The sequence below is a fragment of the Dasypus novemcinctus genome, chromosome 29 (assembly GCF_030445035.2).
Source record: "Dasypus novemcinctus isolate mDasNov1 chromosome 29, mDasNov1.1.hap2, whole genome shotgun sequence".
Taxonomy (NCBI): domain Eukaryota; kingdom Metazoa; phylum Chordata; class Mammalia; order Cingulata; family Dasypodidae; genus Dasypus; species Dasypus novemcinctus.
In genome coordinates this window covers 25,908,038-25,928,556 of record NC_080701.1, presented here as the reverse complement: position 1 = coordinate 25,928,556, position 20,519 = coordinate 25,908,038, and the positions used below count along the sequence as shown (strand labels likewise).

The window sequence follows — 20,519 nt, the reverse complement described above, 5'->3', positions numbered from 1 at the left end:
GGGGTGGCCAGAGCAGCAGGGGTGGGGACCCTGGAGAGCCTGCTGCTGGACCAAGGAGAGCGGAAGTACTTCTTCATTCACCAGCCTCGCAGCTGCCCCAGGGCGTCCTGGCTGAACCTCTACTCCGCTTAGACCGTGTGAAAGGTTCTGCTCGCGATCCTAAGAGCGGAGGGAAGTGAAATCACAGGTTCAGGCACCTGAGGGCCCGATCAGAGCAGTGCTTTAAAGGCTCGCGCTGGCTGCTGTGTAGAGAACAGATGCACAGCTGGAGGTGGGCCCGGGGAAGCCAGGTACGAGTCTGTTGCAGCAGTGCAGGAGAGAAGCGTTGGTGGCTGAGCTAAGGGTCGTGGCTGTGGGCGCACAGCGATAGCCGCAGGCCTCGGTGCTGCAGCACGTGGGCCCAGAGACTTCAAGAACGACTGCCAAGGTGCCCGGCTTCTAGACGGGATGGACGGCGGCTGAGACGACGCAGGGCCGGGAGCAGACTCGTGTGTGGACACTCGGGAGGAGACAAGAACAGGGCTGTGCGGAGAGCATGTCCTTGAGGTGTCTCAGGAGAGCTGGGCCATAAGCAATTGGAGATGGGAGCCTGGAACGCAGATAAGAGGTCTGACCCGAAGATGGATACTTGGAAGCCATTCAGCATTCGAGGAAGTCGAGTGCGGGTGTTGGCTGATGGAAACAGGGCTGAGAGGCACATTGTATAGAATCCCTACCCGTCTCCTTGGGCGGTCATTTTACACGTATTTATTGAACGCTGATTTTGTGCCAGATACTGCTCTAGGCACTGAACAAGAAAGATAAATTCTCTGGCCCATGGCATTTATATTCTGATAAAAGAGACAGACGATAACCAAGAAAATAAACAAAGATGCCATTTCATGATAACTATCTCGGGAGGACAATAAAGCAAGGTGTAAAGGAGCCTGTTGAGATGGGAGAGCAAGGGAAGTTCTCTCCAAAGAGAAGAGGAAAGAGAAAACCATGTGATTTCTTGGAATGAACATTCCGGGAAGAGGGGGAAGCATGTGCAAAGGCCCTGGGGCAGCAGGGAGCTTGGTTTGCTTGGGGACTAGCAAGAAGAACAATACTGGAGTAGAACCATCCAGGGGACGATGGGAGGCAAGGCGGCAAGAGAAATGGCCAAGGCCAAATCACGACGAGCCTGCAGGACCTATGGAAGACTTTGGGTTTTCCTCCAGAGGGGAGGAGAAGTCCTCGGAGGCTATTAAACAAGGGAGGACTCCGTTGGGTTGTGGTTTTCAAAAGATTACCCTGGCTGCTGTGTCGGGGACGGACTTGGGGCACAGGCCCAGAAGCAGAGAGCCTGATTAGGAGACTGGTCCCATGGACCAGGTCAAACCCAGAGGTGGCTTGGAAAAAGGGGGACCCAGGAGCAGTGAAGCCAGAGGCCTTGCCTCCCTAGGCTCGGAGTACGGTCCCCCTGGCTGCGGTGGACTTAGCACACACGACAAAGGGCGTGCGGGTACCGCCTCTTATCAGCCTGGATGTGTCATCCTGGCCACTACAGCTACCACCTCACAGTGGGCAGGGTTGGCTTAAGTCTCAGCCCCAGAGCCATGGGGAAGACATCCTGTCCCTGTGCCTGGAAGTCATCTGTCCCCGTGAAAGTTTTCCTGCACTTCTCTCATAGCTCAACCGTGCCCTCCGAGATACGGAGCTAATATTATGCAGGTCTCACCCCTCCTTGTGGACGCGAAGCCACGGGAAGGCACAGTCCACGAATGGTTATTTTTTGTTTCCCCGCAGCCCCTGGCGTAGGGTCTGTCACACAGCATGTGCTGTAATATTTATTTCGATAAGTGGCTACATAGTTATGCATATACCAACCTTGGCTTCTTATGTTCAATTCCCAGAATAATTACTAGATCATTCATACCCAATCGGAATACTTAATTATGGAGGCCATAGCAATTAAAAGAAGTACTTTTTGGCGTGAGCTCATTGAACTGACACATTTACCATGTAGCCAAAAAGATAAAAAAGAAAACAGGAGAACAATCGTTGCCTCTATTCTCCTGGATCTCTGGAATTGTCACGAATGCTCCACTGGGAGCTGGAAGTCCAGGGGCAAAAAGCCTTCTTAATTTATTTTTCTGTTCTATTCTTGGAACACTAACAAACCCTGGCTCTCTTGGCCTTCACAAGAGGAAAGAGAGCATTTGAGACTTAAGATTCCAGGAGGAAGTTTCACATCCACAAGGGAAGCTCTGGCATCAGGTGTGAGTTGGGAGAGAGGTCTTCTAGACCATTCCTCAGACTCTCCCCTTGGACTGCCTTGGTTTTCTCCGTAGTATTTTTCACTACCCGTCTTATGACGCGTGTATGTGCTTGTTGATTTCTGTCTTCTCCACTGGCATTTAGGCACCTTGAGAGATGACTTCCTGCCTGGCACATAGTAGGGTGCTTGTAAATGGTTGTAGATGGACTGAATGGGACATGCATAGTTGTTGTGGCAGTTTGGGATTATTGATGAACCCCGAAGAGAGAAAGATTATGTGTGTAAACTAATCTATTCCTCTGGATGTGATTCCCTTGGATTATATTCAGTTCAGTTGAGGGGCCTTTGATGAGAGTACCTGCTAAGATTGCTTTGAGAGCTCTTTTGATTCAACCACGTCAGTAAGGCGTGACTCAGGTTGAGTGCCCACCCTTTTGGGGGGTCTGATATAAAGGGACAGTCACACGGACAGACAGACACAAGAAGACACACAGAGGAGAGAACTTTATCATCTTTGATGTGACAGAAAGGAGAAGGCTCAAACAGCTAAAGCCCCAGGAGAGATGGACCATTTGCCTGAGAGTCTACAGCTGACCTTGGGAAGAGAGCCGAGACGGATACAGGAAGCCCTGAGGGACAAGACTGATGCCAGCCTGCAGCCAAAATGGGGAAGAAACTGGGCCCATGGAGACTCAAGAGGAAGCGGGAACCCAGAGGGGAAGGCAGAGACCAGGCAGAGACTGCCCGCCATCTTGTTTCAACACATGGCAGCTGACTTGGGTGAGAAAGTACCTCCTACGGTACCTTGAGTTGGACTTTCCATGGCCTTGGGACTGTAAGCTTTTACCCCGAATAAATACCCTTTATGAAAGTCAACTGAGTTCTGGTACTTTGCATCGGCACCCCTTTGGCAGACTGATACAGATGTTAAGCGTACTGTAACTGCTGATGATTGAGCTATTTACATACAGCCCATGTAAGAACTCCGTCTAAGCATGATTGCTCTGTATGAGCACTGTGGAATAGTCCGTTCTTGGAATAATGACTCTTTTTGCAATGACAATGGCTTAGACTCTGGAATTAGCCCCACTGGTCAAGTACGTGGCAATATTTGCTGCAGTATCCAGGAGCTCGACCCCTCTGACCAAGGACAAACACATGAAAGATTTCCAATTCTAGAACACAGCCAGCGAAAGTATGTGAAACCAGCCTTGTCCCGTGGATATTTCTTAAATTTCCACATGCACAGAAGGAAGTGCCATCGCTGCTGGGTACTTGTTTATCTTGACAGTAAAAGGGTTTTAGGCATTTCAATTAAACATAGCGCCTACAGCAATAATTTCTGCTATGGAGTGAGCTTTTCTACAGCAGCTAAATGCCAAGTCTTTTCATCAGGATTTGTTGGGCTCTGGTGATTGTGATAATTACTACTTTTCTAAGTTGTAGAGGGTTAGAGATGGAGGAGCCCAGAGATTGTGGATTTTGAAGTTCTCGTTTTAGAGCCGAGGAAAATGAAGCTTAGAGAGAGATCTTTTGAGTACCTTATAGTTACTTTAGGTTTGGGGAGATGGACTTAAGAAGACATGAAGTTTCTTTGCTCATTCATTTATTCCACAACATGGATTGAGCACCTGCTTTGACCCAAGCCCCATACTGGAGACCAAGATAAGACAAATGAATACAATTTATCCCCTGCTCCCAAAGAACTCAAGAGGCGAGTGGAGAAGTCAGGCTTCTAAATTGAAAGTTACAGATTCAGTGTTTTAAGTGCCATTCGAAAGGAAAACAGGGGAGGTTTTCATTTGTTTACTCATTCAGTCAACAAATATTTATTGATCTCTTCTGGGCGGCAGACTTGGCCCAGTGATTAGGGCGTCCGCCTACCACGTGGGAGGTCCGTGGTTCAAACCCCGGGCCTCCTTGACCCGTGTGGAGCTGCCCATGTGCAGTGCTGATGTGTGCAAGGAGTGCCCTGCCATGCAGGGGTGTGCCCCGCACAGGAGAGCCCCACACGCAAGGAGTGCGCCCCATAAGGAGAGCCGCCCAGCACGAAAGAAAGTGCAGCCTGCTCAGGAATGGTGCCGCACACACGGAGAGCTGACACAACAAGTGGACACAACAAAAAGAAACACAGATTCCCGTGCTGCTGACAACAGAAGCGGACAAAGAAGATGCAGCAAATAGACACAGAGAACAGACAACCGGGGTTGGGGGGGGAGGGGAGAGAAATAAATAAATAAATCTTTTTAAAAAATTTATCTAGCTCTTCTAATATACTGACCCCTGTGTTAATGGCTGGCTAATTAATGGTGAGACCCAGTTCCAGCTCTCAGGTTGCTTCCAGCCTAGGGCTGGTGGCTAAAATTCCACCAAGTCAGGGAAGGCTTTGCACAGTAGGGTCTTGAAGGAAGTACAGGAGCCTGTGGGATAGAGAACTGGGAAAGGGGAATTGCCGTGAGCAGGAATAGCCTGTGCAAAGGGCCTGGGGTGTAGGTGGCTCAGGAAGGTTGGAGTAAACAAAATGAAAGAAGGGGAGGAGGAGTGGTTCAGAAGCTTACTCTCTAGGTCAGTGGAGCCTTTTACTTTTCTGTGTCATCTTCTTTTTCTTAGCAGCTGTTGACAGAAATAGTAATGCCATTCAAATACATACTTTCCTGGTTCTACCCCTGTCCCACAAACTCACACAGAATGCCTTCCTGATACGGTATCTTAGGAAAAATGGTGAATTTCTTCTTTCCCCATGCTTAGTCCAGTTTTAGGATCAGAACAATTTATTGGTGTCTCTTCTCAAGAAAGAGGATCTTTTCATACCTGAGAGGGTCTGTTTCTGAACCATAAATTTGGTTCCACTGGTCTATTGTGCCTGTCTTTAGGCCAGTACCATGCTGTTTTTACCACTATTGGTGGGTATATGATTTAAAGTCCAGAGATGAGGGTTCATTTCAAAAGGCAAACAATCTTTGGCCATTTTCTCTTTTCCTTAAAACATGTTGCCTTGGCACAGCACTGACTCAGGGATGGAGGAAAGAGAAGGATATATTACGGGGCAGCCCAAGACAAGCTGCCAGCTACCCCTACAGCTGGTACCGTGGATTCTTCTGAAGTTCTAGTCCCCATTAGAAAAGGTGTTAGTGGAAACGATGGAACTTGAAAACTTCCATCCCCTGAATTATTTCGAATAGGTAAATTTCTTTAGCATCTTGGTAGGAAATAATAGTGGTCATTTTGCCCATTGTAATGACCAGTGTACAGTTTCTTAAAGTAAGTTGATGACTTGTCATGAGTCAGAATGGCCCACTGTGTTTAAAATAATGACAAAGTACAGTCCTACAGTGCCTGTGCTTTCCAGAGCACGTCCCCAGCAGAACCATTTTCATGCTCACACCTCTCGTGGGAGGTTCGTGGGGCAGGTGTGACATTGAGCCTGTGAGTCTTACAGAGGCCAACAGACAGAGTCTTCCTGAGCCCACGGAAGTTTCCCAACTCCCTCCCAGGGTCTTCCCACCACACTCCAAATGGCAGAGCTGAGTGTTCCTCTGGGCAGTTGGTCCCCGTACCACTTTCATTTTCCCTTCCTTCTCTGGGAAGGAAGTCATTAACCAGCTCAGCGACGTAAAGAAGGTGTCCATTTGTAGCATCAATAGGGCCATCTCTGGGATTCCAGGGACTGGGAAAAGGGCAACTCACATCTTCAGGAATGGTCTGGAACATTTTTCAAGGAAAGCAGCTGTTAGCAGAACACAGGCTCAGACTCCACTTGATGGCTCCGTCGCTGTGAATTTACAGTGGGAAGGCCCGATGTGATTTTCTTAGCCTTTAGAGACTAAGAAAAAGGGCGAGCTCTGTGAGTGTGCAAGATTGCATGAGTGTGCATTCAATGCCGCAAGCTTTTATGCAACACGCACTGTATGACAGGGTTCGGGACCGAATCACGTCCCCTGCAAAAGGCATGTTCGGGTCCCAACCCCTGGTCCTGTGGGTGTGAGCTCGTTTGTAAATAGGACCTTTAAGGATTTCCTAGTTAAGGATTTCCTAGTTAACCTCATCCATATGGCTGGGGTTCTTATAAGCAAAGGAAATTGGGCACAGAAAGAGAAGCCATGGCGAGCAGCCAGAGGCTGGAAATCCAGGGAACCTGCAAGAGAAAGGAGAAGACACCACCACGTGCATTGCCATGTGATGGGAAAGCCAAGGAACCCCAAAGATGGCCGACCAGCCCTGAGACACCGGTCCTGGGAGGACACACGCCTTCTAGCCCCTGAAACCACAGCCAGTAAATTCCTACTGTTAGGACAACCCATTGTATTTGTTCTAGCAGCCGAGAAACTAAAGCGGCCAGGCTCTCTGTTAGGACCTGATGAAAAGGTGAGGAAAATATGTGACCTCAAAAAATCCAGGACAGACAGACACAAGAGCAGATTTTGAGTTCTGCATTGAGTCCATGGAAATATAGCTGAGGGAGAAATTAACCTTTTGGGGGCTGGAAATAGGGTATGACATTGTAAAGAGAGGGGGTCTGGGAAAGGCACAGAAAACAAAGATGACATTTGATGTGGGCATTGCAGGAAGGCACGCCTCTCTGGTTGTTACAGGAAATGCTGAGGGCAAATCCCATTGGTTCTAATTGAAGTAAACATATGCATGTGAATTTGTGTCTGATAGTGTACATTTGATTGTGAATTTGTTGATATAAACAATTTTGTCGTTTTGACAAGCGTATCCTTGATTTTATTTTATTTCTTTATTTTTTGAGGTCCCGGGGGCTGGGGCGTGAACCTGGGACCTCGTATGTGGGAAGCTGGCACTCAGCCACTGAGCCACATCAGCTTCCCTGAGTTGCTTTTTTCATTTGTTTTTGCTTGTATGTTTGTTTTTGGTTTTTCAGGAGGCACGGGGAACAGAGCCCTGGACTTCCCTTGTGGGAGGTGGGTGCTCAACTGCAGGAGCCCCATCCACTCCCCATATCCTTGATTTTAATTGTTTGGTGTTCTTTGGATCTAATAGCACAATTATCACATGGCAGTTTGAACATTCAGACCACGCAGAACTGTTAACAGTTGGGTGTGAATCTTGTCAGGCCTTTTTCTGTGAACCGATACCCACAAGCCACGCTTGTTAACTGTTTCCTGAGAGCTTTTATATTGTTTATTCTTGGCATTGTGGAAACAGGAGGATGCTCACAGATCCGAGCACCCCAATGATTTTGAAGGTGGTGGAGGGAGGACCCGGGAGGTGAAGTAAAACCAGTTTCGAGGCCTCAGCTCCCTTTCTAGGGTTCTTTCCTCAAATCCTCACTGCTCCTGAAGCTCTGGCTCCTGTTTCTTTTTTCTTTTTAAAAAGGATTGCTAAGATCTCGGACACACACCCTCTCTCCAGTCCACAGGAGGTATTCTTAGCGGCTCAGCTTCATTTCAGAGCCCCGTTCCCTCATTAACTCAAGCTCACACTTCTCCTGGCTCCCACGGCGCCTTCAGCCTCTGCAGCTGATTTGCTGCTGAACCCCAAGGCTTTCTGAGAGCCCGGGGGCTGCTGCCAGGTTCCCACGACGGGAGAGCGGAGGGAAGGTGAACTGAGGTTGATTCACCTCCTTGCGTTGCTCTGAGAAAAGTCGTGTGTGTGCATGTGTGTGTTTTTAAGACAGTGGGAAGGATCGGAGTGTTTGCCTCCTCGTGAATGTCTAGTAAACTCTGACTCTGAAGAACTACTGAGGAGAGCTGAATTTAGGTGGCCATCAAACAAAGAAGAGAAAGCGCTCCGAGCCCGCCTGGCTTCTTTCCGCCGTCGTTTGCTTGCCCCTCAGCTTCTTCTCTGACTCTGTCTCTCCCGTGCACGGCCCAAGAGGCAGGTTTGTGGAGGACACAAGGGGTGAGCGGTAGGGCAGTTGCTTCAGCCTTATCTGACCTCGGGTTCATTGCATCCCAAGATCATCCATTTTTAGCAGATCTTCCCCCCCAGGCAGGTACTGGGGAGATATCAAATATCCGGGTTAGAAAGAGGCTGCAGGTTGGCGTGGCTGGACGGGGCCCGAATGCCCTGGAAGAGGCTTCCCCCGCCCGCTGGCTCCCACGGGGATCTGGGGGCTGCTCTCTTGGGGTATCCAGAGGAAGAGTGTGAGGACTCTGGTCAAAGGCCCACCTCACGCGTGCTGTGGTAGAAGACGTGTGTGGGCCCATCCACCCTCGGGCTTCTACGCACGTAACGCCCAGTCCTCTCCCCCCATACCCACAGCCGCTCCACAGCTCTGCCTCGTCTTCTCCAACAGCCCTGTCAGCTCGTCTACCCCCACTCCTCCCTCCCTCCCCATTTCTTTTACAAAATTTCAAAGAGTTTTAGACCCACAGAACAAGTTGCAAGACCAGAGAATCCCCACACCTCTCTCACTCAGATTCTCTGTGACTATTTTACTGCGTTTGTGTGCGCTCTCCCTGTGATACGATGTGTCACATATGTGACATAATTCTCCGTCACCCCCAAAGACTTCAGGAGCACCACCCCAAAATCAGCCTCCTTTCCCCCACGTTACTACCCTACCAGCCTCCTCATCGGGAAATAACGTGGCTCCCCCACAATCAGGCAATCCACAGAGCCCTTGGTCTTTGGATTCCAGTCTCTGTCTTCCCCATGACAATTATCCCCTGGCCGGTTTTCTTTTTTCTTTTTAAATATATTTTTAATTTATTTTTAGAAGATACATAGAGCACGCAAAATGTTACATTAAAAAATATGGGGATTCCCTTATGCCCCGCTCCCACACCCCCCACCTTCCCCACGTCAACAACTTCTTTCGTTAGCGTGGTACATTCATTGCAGTGGATGGACACGCTTTGGACACTGCTACACAGCATGGGTGATGGTTTACATTGTAGTTTACACTCTCTGCCAGTCCATTCATGGCGGGTTTTGCTTTGCCCCTAGGCCTGGCTAGATGTAGCCAACTCATCGGATAAACGTAATCAATAATATGATAGTAGGTGGTTATGAATAAAAGATGATATGCTAGCGTAAGTCCTCTGAAAACACGTGGCTTAACTAAAAACATTAATAACAGTGAGTGGGGTAGCCAGGCGCCGTGGGGCCGGGAGGGGCAGCCAGGGTCTGAGATTTCCGCAGGCACAGAACACACCCTGATGTAGCCTACTCCCTGGAGGCAGGGCCAGCAGGGTCTAAGGGTCAAAAAAAAATCAGCTGTGAGCAAAGGAGGTGTGAGGATTGCGTGCCCTAGGGAGCCGGGAGCAGGCGCTTTGAGATGCCTGCGCGATAGCAAGAGCTGTTAGCTCAGAGATCCAGGATCGCCGGCACCAAGGCCATTCTGCTGAAATGGTTCCTCTGCTCTCGATGGGAGGAGGGTTGATTTCCTGTGACCTATCTACCGTCTTTGTGCATTTGGAAATCAGGGAGCGTAATTGGGGCAATCAGAGGAGCTAGGCAGGAATCTTTTATGAGAACCAATGTTTGGAATTGTGTATTTTGTCAATGGAATTTCTCACTGTTGTTGCACGAAAATACTCCAAATTAAAGCATTCAGGCTGAATGTGAGTTTTTTTTCCTTCTTAAAAATGTTAAAAAAGGAAAAAAAAAACAGAGCCAGGGTGAGATTTCCCCTCCCTCCCATCAGAACGCTTCTCAGAAAAGGTCTTCTAAATTGACATTTTTCCTGTAAAAGGGCAAAGGCGGATGAAAAGCTGTAGGTGTGTGTGTTTGGCATGAATATTTTTTGCCCAAAGGAGAGCCTAAAGATGGCTGCTTTTCCCCCAGACCAAACAGAAACTCTTCAATTTATGGGTGGTGCTGATGGTAGCACAGCATTGTGAGTATAAAGAACACTGAAATACGCATCTGGATGTGGTTCCAAGGGGGAATTTTAGGTTGTATATATGCTACTAGAATGAAAATGTAAAGAAATCCAGAGGATTGAATAACCCAGTTAAACCTATTGTAACTGATGGACTATATAGCCAGTAGTACAATTATAAAAAAGTTATTCCATGAATTGTAAAAAATGTACCCTGCTAATGCACGGTGTTAATAATAGGGGGTATATGGGAGCTCTGTATTCTATGCACGATTTTTCTGTAAACCTATAACTTTTCTAATTAAAAAAAAATGTCTGTAGCTTTAGAACCATCTGGAACAAAGGTCATATATGGGGCGAAATGGATTCAGAGGCTCAGGACGGGGACCATGGAGGCTGTGGAAAGGGTCAAAGAACGTTGCTCCCAGCCTCACCATGAGAAAAAGCTGGATAATTTATAAAATTACCATTTTCCGTGAGCCTGTGACATAGCAAGGCAACCAAGTAAACTGAATTCCCAAAAGAGACAAGCCCCTCCAAGGAGAGAGAGGCCACGTAAGTGGTTTCAGCTTTGGCAAAGCACATGAAAAAAAAGGCTGTCCCCATGCAAGCCCAAAACCATAACCGGTTTTTAAAGGCCAAGTGCAGGCCTGCCGAGCTGAAATAGCTGTGACTCCCAGACACATAATGGCAGTTTAAATTCACTCACAAGCTTTTCTCCGCAGGCCTCCACCGGCTGTGCCTGAGAAATGTCGGCTTAAGTCAGGAGACCAGAGAAAGCCTCCCCGACTGTATAGTTGTGCAGGGGGTGATTGCTGGCCGTGGGGACGGGGCGGAGGGGAAGGGCAGACACAAAGCTTTCCCTGCTTGCCTGGACTCGTCTCTCAAAAGAAGCAAAAACAAATCCTCTCGCCTTCAGACCCCAGGCAAAGATGCATTCTCTTAGGGGAGGAATAGAAACTAAACCCCTCTGTCCTGATGGGAGGCAAAGGAAGCAGGCAACGATCCATTACTGCTGCAGGAAGAGGAGAGGAAAAAAAAAAGACAACCAAAAAACCCAAAAAACAAAACTTCGTTTTCCTGGGGAAGGAGCAGAAAATCGTCTTGCGCCCCAGGATCCTACAGCAGCTAGAAGCTGAGGTCTGGTTCTGATGGGGGAGCAAGACTCCCACCACGACCAAACAGACACGAGGCGGGTTTTGCCACCACAGAGAACAGGAGCAGCGATGATCGAAACAAAAAAAACCACCTTTGAGGACCAGGTACACCAAGACCTGCCTAAGGCAGAAACTGGCCCAGGATAAAAGAGAACTTCCCTGCATCCACCAGCTTAGCATCGTTAACCAGAAAGGGCAGGCTACTGCTGGGGTAGGGGAAAGAGCATGGAAAGATTCCCTTTGTCGTATGGCTTAGAGGGATGGCTGAAAGCTGAGGGGAGATAAGAAACCCAGAAAACCTTCCAGCACCCAAGAGCCTACTTGAGCTTGAGATAACAGCAGCTTGCCTCTAGAGGAGTTTGAAGCCTTGGATCTGAAGATAAGAACAGAACCCAAACCTAAGTCAACCCCTGGCTAACAATTTGATGGCAGAGTCTGCTCATTTCCAGGCATAAATACTATTTACTTTGGTTCATGGTGTTTTACACATGATTTCTGACAGTTAGTGAAAATTGCAAGACACACAAAAAAGTAAGAAAAGAATAAACCCTTGTCAAGAGACAAAACAATCAACAGAACCCAGATGTTGGAACTATCAGATGAACTTTACAATAACTACAAACAATATGTTAAAGGAGCTAGTGGGGAAAGTAGACAACATTCAGATGGGTAATTTCAGCAGAGAGAGGGAAACTGTAAGAGTTTAGTGAAATGCCAGAAATAAAAAATAAAACCCTTAGTGATGACGTGTTTCTTCTATAGGCTCATCAGTAGACTGGACACAGCTGGGGAAAGACTCAAAGAACTTGATTATAAGTCAAAAGAAATGATTGAGAAAAAAAGAGTCGGGGGACAAAAACAGAACAGAGCAGCCGAGAGCTGTGGGATAAAATCAAGTCGTCTAGCATACGTGTAATTGGGATTTCAGAAGGAGCAGCTGATGTTTCCCCCTGAGAAAGACTTGCGGTTAAAAATGGCCACAGGCAGTTTTTGCTTCTCCAGCTCCTAGTTTAGCTGAAGCACTTTCTCCCATATTCCTTTGCTTCCTTCTTTGCTTATCTTCTACGCCGTGTTATTTGGGGGGGGGGGAACTATATAACGATTTTACCCCTAATCACCCTCAGCAGCCTGTCTGCTATTCGGCATCAAGGGAAGTAGCCGTGAAGATTAGATGGGGTAATTGAAAAGAGAAAAGGCTAGCTTCAGCAGTCTGCCTTTTACTGCTAGCCAACAACTTAAACTTGAATTAATTAAAATAAAGCTCATGATTCCTGGTTGTGAGGAGGTGGTAGATTATAGTTCACTTCTGTCCACAGTTTTAGTATCCCTCCTCCCCCTTCTCGTTTGAGCAATAGCAAAGTCTACCTACAGTAAAAAGAATGTGTTAAATGTGATATTTATCCATGAAATACTCTGAGTATAAGAAATGCTCTTTTATATGTGTTTAGTGAGAGAACTGTGTGTGCTCTTTAGTGTATATGTGCAGTGAATTAGTTTTCATGTATTCCACGATTTCAGCTGCTGGATGGTGATTACTTGTGGCTGTTGAGCAGCCAACCACCTGCTGAGGACAGTTGCTGGGGAAAAAAAACTTGCTGCTGTGGGGCTAGATGTTTGCGCATCGCTTGAATTCAGATGCTTCGGGAAGGGAAGACAAGGACACTGATGACCCTGGCTGGGAGCACAGTTTCTAAAATTTTAGCTTATGAGTTTAGAATTGAAACTCAAACGTGCTTCTCTTGCCCTTGTATCCAAATTTGTGACCCTGGATTTGTGCACTCTGGAAAGCCTCTGTGACACTTGCCTGAGTCCCCTGCTGGAGCAGCTCCTCTCTCCTCTGTGCTGCTTCTGGGCTCACATGCCCTTTTTCTCGTGTGTGTGTGTGGCCTTTATTTTTTATGCCTCTGTTTCTTCCACTAAATGGAGTTCTTCAAGGGGTGTCGGGCACAGAATAGGTCCTTGATAAGTGTTCGGTGGATTAGATTGAGCAAATGCTCAGCAGGGGGCATGACCTTAACTTTAGGTGAGACAGGTGTTTGTCATAGTCATGTTCCACGTCTTATTTTGTCGTGCAGTAAATTATTGGGCCTTCTTGCCACCTGTTGTTAGCTATGCCAAATAGGGCATGGCTCCGTGACGCTCAGGAAGGCATTGGATTCAAACCACCGCGGGGTAGACTAGAAGTAACCTAGGGTGACTGTGCTGAAAACAGACACGTTAAAAACCAAAGTCGTAAGAAGAGAGAGAGATCGTTGGGTCGGGATCCTAGACTGGAAGCTGAAGCGGAGTTACTCGATGGCCTCCCTTGGTCCTTTTTCTGTTGAATATCGTCACCTGCCAGGAGCGCAGCTTTGGGAGGGAGGCAGGTGGCACAGGCAGGAAGGAAGAAGGGCTTTCCCTGGAACCAGGGCAATGCATAAATCCCTAGCGATGAATGACAGAGGCCACCAGCAGATATTCCTGTGGGTGGTGATTGTGACCAAGGTGAAGCTGTAAGGAATCAGCAAAAGGGACATATGTTTCCAGCACCTGATAAAAATAAACACACCGCGGCCTGTGTCTTCCCTGCGGAAGGCTGGCTCCTCCCAGCCCGTTGCCAGGCCCTCAGGACCCGGCGTGTGACCCAGAAGCTGCTCAGGCTTGGTCCTCGGAGGGGAAGAGGATGGAAAGAGTCCCACTGCCTTGGATCCGGCTGGCCTTAAGCCCCTGTTCAGCAGAGGGGGCAGCTCTTGGAGCAAGAACAAAAATCTGCTCCTTCTCGGATTCTTCCAGATAACCTGCAGGGACTTTAGACACACTGCATTAATAAATTACTGAGGCTGGGGTAGACACAGGAAAGGAACTTGAGAAAATACACTCACAGTGGTGAACTCTGCGTTTCAGTGAGGACACAAGCTAAATTTCAAGTTAGAGCTTTTGATGTCTTATGACAGTCATTTGTCTCTTTATAATCAGAACAAATATTAGACTTTAATCATTCGTATGTGTTTGCCTGTTTTAAAGTGCAACCAGATTAATATATATTTATAGCCCCCTTTATTCTGAAAAGGCTGTAGCTCTTTTTTTTAATTTAAAGATTTATTTTTATTTATTTCCCTTCCCCCCCCAATTGTCTGTTCTCTGTGTCCATTTGCTGCGTGTTCTTCTTTGTCCACTTCTGTTGTTGTCAGCGGCACGGGAATCTCTTTCTTTTTGTTGCGTCATCTTGTTGTGTCAGCTCTCAGTGTGTGCGGCACCATTCTCGGGCAGGCTGAACTTTCTTTTGCTCTGGGCGGCTCTCCTTACGGGGTGCACTCCTTGTGCATGGGGCTTCCCTACGCGGGGGACACCTCTGCGTGGCACGGCACTCCTTGTGCTCATCAGCACTGCGTGTGGGTCAGCATCACGTGGGTCAAGGAGGCCCGGGGTTTGAACTGCGGACCTCCCATGTGGTAGGTGGACGCCCCATTCATTGGGCCAAGTCCACTTCCCAGGCTGTAGCTCTTAACACCCCCTGACACCCCCTATGGAATATTCCTATCCACAAATTTTAATTGAAGTCTGTATTGAGAAATGTTTGTGTTTTTCAATTTGATGAGTATAATAGCTAATTCAAGGACTATTACATGCTTATTGATGATTTTAATTTATGATTCATTCGATTGCTGGCTCATATTCTTTGCTTGATTTTAAAACTTTCTTCCATTTTTATATATTTTAAGATTTCCTTTTTATTATAGATATTGAATCCAATATAGATATTGTCAGTCATCTTCCTTATATTTTGTTTTATATATTTCTCCAATGTTCTGTTGGCATTTTACACTGGGATCATGGAAGCTTTTATCATCTAACTGTATATCATGTTTATGTTGAAAAATAAAAAATAAAAATAAATAATTGCACCGATTTATTAGGGGGGAGAAAAAAACCAAACTCTTTCTTCTGGGAACTCCAGGTTGGTCTGTGTGTGGCTGTGCCTGAGAAGAGCGGTGTGATCTTAGCCGATCATTTGACTGCTCTGGATTTTGATTTCCTCAGCTGTAAATGAGGGGGTAGAATTCAGGGACCTCTGATAGCCCTTCCAACTCCAGCCTTCTCACGTCATAGACATATATCTAGTATACCTTGCCAATCTGCTATAGCTAGAATCCCTCTGGACTGAGCTTCCGACCCTGGCTTCGGAGAGCAGGGGCCAACTTCTCGGCTCTGAGGCGTTCAGGATGAGCGGATGCTCATCTCAGTAACGGTGGTGCCCGAGTAAGTAAGAAAACCCCAGGGAGCGGATTTGGCTCAATGGTTAGGGCATCCGCCTACAACCTGGGAGGTCCAGGGTTCAAACCCCAGGCCTCCTGACCATGTGATGAGCTGGCCTACGTGCAGTGCTGATGCACACAAGGAGTGCCCTGCCACACAGGGGTGTCCTCCGCGTAGGGGAGCCCCACGCACAAGGAGTGTACCCCGTAAGGAGAGCCGCCCAGAGCGAAAGAAAGTGCAGCCTGCCCAGGAGTGGCACCGCACACACGGAGAGCTGATGCAGCAAGATGACGCAACAAAAAGAGACACAGATTCTGGTGCCGCTGACAAGAATACAAGCCCGCACAGAAGAACACACAGTGAATGGACACAGAAAGCAGACAACTGGGGGTGGGAGGGAAGGGGAGAGAAAAAAAAAATCTTTAAAAAAAAAAAAAAGAAACGCCAGCAGTCAGCACCCAGACAACACTGGCTGCCCGACATGAGGCTTCCCCTGCGGTCAGCAGGCTGCAGCCGCTGCCAGGCCCGTTGTCCCAGCCAGACGCCCCAGCCACCCACGCCACCCCAGATTCCCACGCCATCACCGGGTGCCTGCTCTCGGCGCTGGGAACCTTCCGGATGAGCCGATGCTGCACTGGGAGAAGGGTTTGCAGAGCTGCCCTGGGCTCCCTGCTCCGGGAGGCGGGAACCTGCGCTGACGCGTACCAGGGAGGCTGGAGGTGGTGGTACCAGGCTTTCAGAGAGCTGCCCACTCCACCTTTACTTCTCGGGTGGAACTGAGTTTTGCCGGTTTTGAGGGGAGCTGGTTTAAGTCCTCTGATGGAAGCTCTCCCCTCTCCCCCGGGTGGCTGTTCCAGCAGCCAGCTGTGTCGCCTTCCATCGCCTTCGCCCTTTTTGTCACCAGAACTGGCTCTGACCCATCTTTTATCTGAAAATCTCATTCACACTGGGGTGTGAAGAGTGGACACAGATTTAGACCCTTCGTTTAATGGTGCTTAAGAGGACTGAATCTCCAGTGGCAATTTTCAATTTCTCCTCCCGCTAAGCCTGGCTGTGCTGACCTGTTGCCCCACTGTCCTTGTTGGATGTTTGCGGGTTCAGGGCTGGCCTGATGCAAACGGGGGAGGGAGGGGAAGTTCTCCTTGGAGCCCACTCTCTTTGTCGTTGCCATCCAAGCACCTGGTGCATTCGCCCTGTCCCGGGTCCCCACTGTTAGAGGGTCTTGTACCCCTGCCGTGCTCCCGTCAACCCAGACCTGCCCTGTGTCTCATCACAACTTGCCTCTGCTGGTTACAGCAAAGACTGGATGGGTCAATGCGTTACCACTCCCAGGTAGAAGATCTCTTTTAACAGGAGTCTCCTGAAAATGATACCCTGAGCCAGGGGGAGAGTGGGAATTTCAGAAGCCCGTGGCAGGCCGTGTTGGGGATGTGGAGGTATTTGGGGATAGGTGAGTCGGGACCCCTCAAAGCTCGTTGGTGAGGATCTTTTTATTCTTATTAACCTGAGGCTGCTGTGGCTCTGGGGATTCTTCTGGAAAGGGATGCACTAGAACCGAGTTGACCAAAAGAAGGGAGGAAGGAGGAAGGCGGAATGGGAGAGGGAAAGAACTGTTGGGGGGAGTGGGGGAAGGATCCAAGAAAGAAGCAGGGGATGGAGAACCTCACTAACTAAAATCATTTTCTCTGCGGAGCCAAGATCCATTCACCTGTTGGAATTGAAGTTGAGTTCCATCATGTCTGGGTTATTTGTGACTCAAAGTAGCACTCTTTGAGGTCAGCTTTTGCCAGAGAGTTTCCAGACATCTGAGTTTAAGGAGCAGAAAACCTGGAAGCACAAGCGTGATAAATAAAACTTAAGTTGATTTCTAGAGCGCACTCGTGGTGTCACCAGGTACGGTGGCAATTTTAATGGGTTAGAGTTCTGCATGGAAACCGGTTTTGTTTTGTTTCTTTTTCTTCCCCAAATCTTAACTCTCATGCCGACTTTGGTTATTTGACATGGTGGGGCAGAAAAAGGGGACTGTTTTAATACCGGTTCTTCTTTGAGGAAATCTTGGAGCTGGGTTGTTGGTGGGTTGATCTTACTGTATCATTTTACTCTATGTGTGTCTATATCTCCCTCTGTTTAGGATGCACTGGTACTGCCTCTTTGCTTTTCTAGTTACTGCTGTGAAAATGAATGAGGCAGTTGAAACAAGAACCTTTAAATTAAGTGGGACACCCAATGCCTGGCCAAGATCTGAATTTGAAGGTCCATTGGTCTTGCGAGAGTGTCCCACATTTAACCCATCTCCAGAGACTGGTGATCTCGCTGTCGCTCTCTCGTTCTTTCCCTGCTCCCCTGTTATCTGGTGCTTCTACGGAGCGGGGTGAAGAGAAGCGGGGGTGGCTCTGGTCTCTGACTGTTCTGGTACTGAGACCTTCCAGTTCTTTCCTTCCAGCCTTCGCACATTTCATGGCTGGAAAGAGGCCTCCTCCTCGGCCCCTCGAAGAGCAGAAAGCATAGTCCGCCTAACCACCTTCTTGATGCTCTTTTCTTTACAGAATGGGCTGAACGGCTTGCATCTGGCCTCTAAAGAAGGCCACGTGAAAATGGTGGTTGAACTTCTGCACAAAGAAATCATTCTAGAAACGACAACCAAGGTAAGTGTCGTAGGGAATGGGGGAGCTTTTCACTGAAAATTCCAGCTTGTGGGTCCCTCCCACTTTGTTCCAAACCCTGGCGTGGAAACCAGCACTTCAGCAGAGACCCAAAGCATCTCTCTACCTTTCTCTCATCCTTCCAGTCGCTTCCTAATTCGGTGAGTCCCTGAACCCACCTGAAAACACAGGAGCCTGTGTCCACAGAGATCCAGTGGGCCTTAAATGTATCCTCATTACCGGAGCATAAATTCTAAATCGTCAGCCTTTCCTGGGGACTTACTCCAGGTCCTCGACCTTAGCACAGGGGCTTGGAGCGCTGGAAGCTCCAGAGTCGGGGGCCTTGAGTTCAAATTCCAGCTGGGATACTTCGTGCCCTTTTAGGCCACTGCTTCAGCCAAGGTTAAACGTCAGGTTGCCTCATCTGTAAAATGTGAATTGTAATACTTAGTTTTGCAGGGTTGGTATGGAAATGAAACGAGCTGCTGTATGTAAAATGCCCCGTTTATCAGAAGGATTCGGTAATGACCGGCGCACAAAACAAACATTTTTGAGCGCCGCAGAGTCCAGCTCCCTCGTCGTTAATCTAACTCCAGTTCCTTTCATTTCTCCTTTTCTGGTGCCCCTTGTTCAGCCTCCACCTTATTTCCATTCCTTGCTACCCTGAACAGCATCCTCTCTTACTAAGAGGCATCCTGGCCAGGCTGACGTCACACCTCTCCCAGCAGTTTGTTTCTCCCCAAATCAATAGATTATAGACATCAGTGACTTAAATTCAGAAACCGTGGAGTCATGAAACTGATGTTCGTCTACAGATTGCAAAATCGGTTGGATCACTTACCTCCATACTTACAGCTGGTTTGTTCCTTAAACAGGCGGCAGCTAGCATCTTAAAAACAAAGGAGCGGAAAAAACCCATCGCCTTTTACTCGCCCGAGCACTGTTTTCTCAATCCCGGTTTTCCCCTGTTCCCCGCTTGGTTGCTGCCTGGTGTTTTTCAGCCTGGGTGTTTGTTTTCCCCAGCCTCTGATTTTCCACTGGTCACGTGTTAAATGTGATCTCACACACAGCCTCAGTCTCAGTCCCATGCAGCAAACAGTCTGCCGCCTCTCGAGCAGAGAGCCCAGAAGAACAGGCTGTAGACCGCAGATGGAATTGATGGTGATAAAGTGAACTTCCAGGGGCAATCATTTCTTGAGGGAAGATTCTGTAATTTTCATGTCATTTCCCAGACAGGAAGAGAGCTCACAGAAACTATGGCTCCAATACATGGGATTGCTCTTTCAGAGCGTAGCTGGGGGGCGTTGTTTCCTAACCCCATGACAAATACCAATGGTTTTTACCCTGCTTCTTTTGTGGGGGAAGCGGAGGCAATCGTTCCTTCTTTGGATGCTTCCAAGGACCTGGCTGCAAAGTGGCGTGCCATCTGATGGGGTCTCTGTGCCAGAGAGGCTCTCCTTCTCCTGGCATTCCCCCAAGAGCTACAAAATCAGCATGCTTCAGCGCTTTTACTCTTTATGAATTTACCCCTTTGGTGGTTATTTTGCAAGTGAACGCTTGGTGTATCTTTTTTTTTTTTTTTTGAGAGGTATCTGGAATTGAACCCAGGACCTTGTGCATGGGAAGCAAGCGCTCAACCACTGAGCTACATCCGCTCCCCAGTGAGTGTTGGTTTTTACATTTGTTTGGTGTTTTTTCAGGAGGTACTAGGGATCGAACCCGGGACCTCTTACCCGGGAAGCAGGGACTCCAACCACTTGAGCTACATCTGCTGCCCTGTCTTTTTTATTTATAGAAATTTTATTAGCCGATGTGGTTTTGGAATTCCGTACAAAGGAGAGGGGAAAGAAAGATGAACCTGAAACCTTGGGCTAAGGAAGAGTCATAATGGATTGGGGAATTGTCATGGGTTTCCCTTGCATGAGAAAGATGAAAGGAAAAGGAAAGATCAAAACCAATACCGGTACCTTCACTGTGCTTAGGAATTGGGAAGGCACGAAGCAAACACCTGCTCTCCCACATCCTCCCATCTGCACCCTTCAGCCCAAGCTCAGCACCTAAGCCGTTGGTGAAGGCTGGCAGAGAGAGTGTTGAGGGCCCCTGGAGAAAAGAGTTCTCTCTCACTGGAGCTCTCTTCCCCCCATGTCCGTTTGCATTCGCTCGGCACTTATTTCAACCCTCCTCCCTTCCACGAGCTCTGTGACTCCCTGAAAATAGAGAACTGAGATATTTGTGGGTCCAGGGTCGCCAAGTAAGTTGTCCTGCTCCTTTGAGGGCACGTTCCTTCACGCTGGGCAAGGCAGAGAAGATAGATGCTCTCTCGCCCTGCCTTCCACCGTGAATCCCCCTGATGACCCTGGGGGGTGGGGTGGCTTGTGCTTGGTCCTTGTGACGTGTGTGTTGGGCTGGGGGGATTCCCAAGGGCCTCCCTTGGCTCTTACCTCTCACCA

At 48.3% G+C, this 20,519-nt stretch overlaps 1 protein-coding gene and 1 long non-coding RNA gene across 12 annotated transcripts in view; one reads left to right on the top strand and one right to left on the bottom strand.

The window, feature by feature from the left end:
• Positions 1-20,519, top strand: part of ANK1 (ankyrin 1) — a 236,103-nt gene that overhangs the window by 133,786 nt on the left and 81,798 nt on the right. For all 11 annotated transcript variants that reach the window (XM_058289994.2, XM_058289996.2, XM_058289993.2 and 8 more), the window contains exon 3: positions 17,974-18,072. In XM_058289994.2, the coding sequence (XP_058145977.1) occupies positions 17,974-18,072 (99 nt within the window). The remainder of the gene's footprint in view (positions 1-17,973; positions 18,073-20,519) is intronic.
• Positions 8,886-19,090, bottom strand: LOC131276592 (uncharacterized). The gene is made up of 4 exons (XR_009184049.2): positions 18,911-19,090; positions 18,249-18,493; positions 17,136-17,254; positions 8,886-13,977 (listed from the first exon to the last, which is right to left on the bottom strand). It is a non-coding gene; the product is annotated as an uncharacterized lncRNA (long non-coding RNA).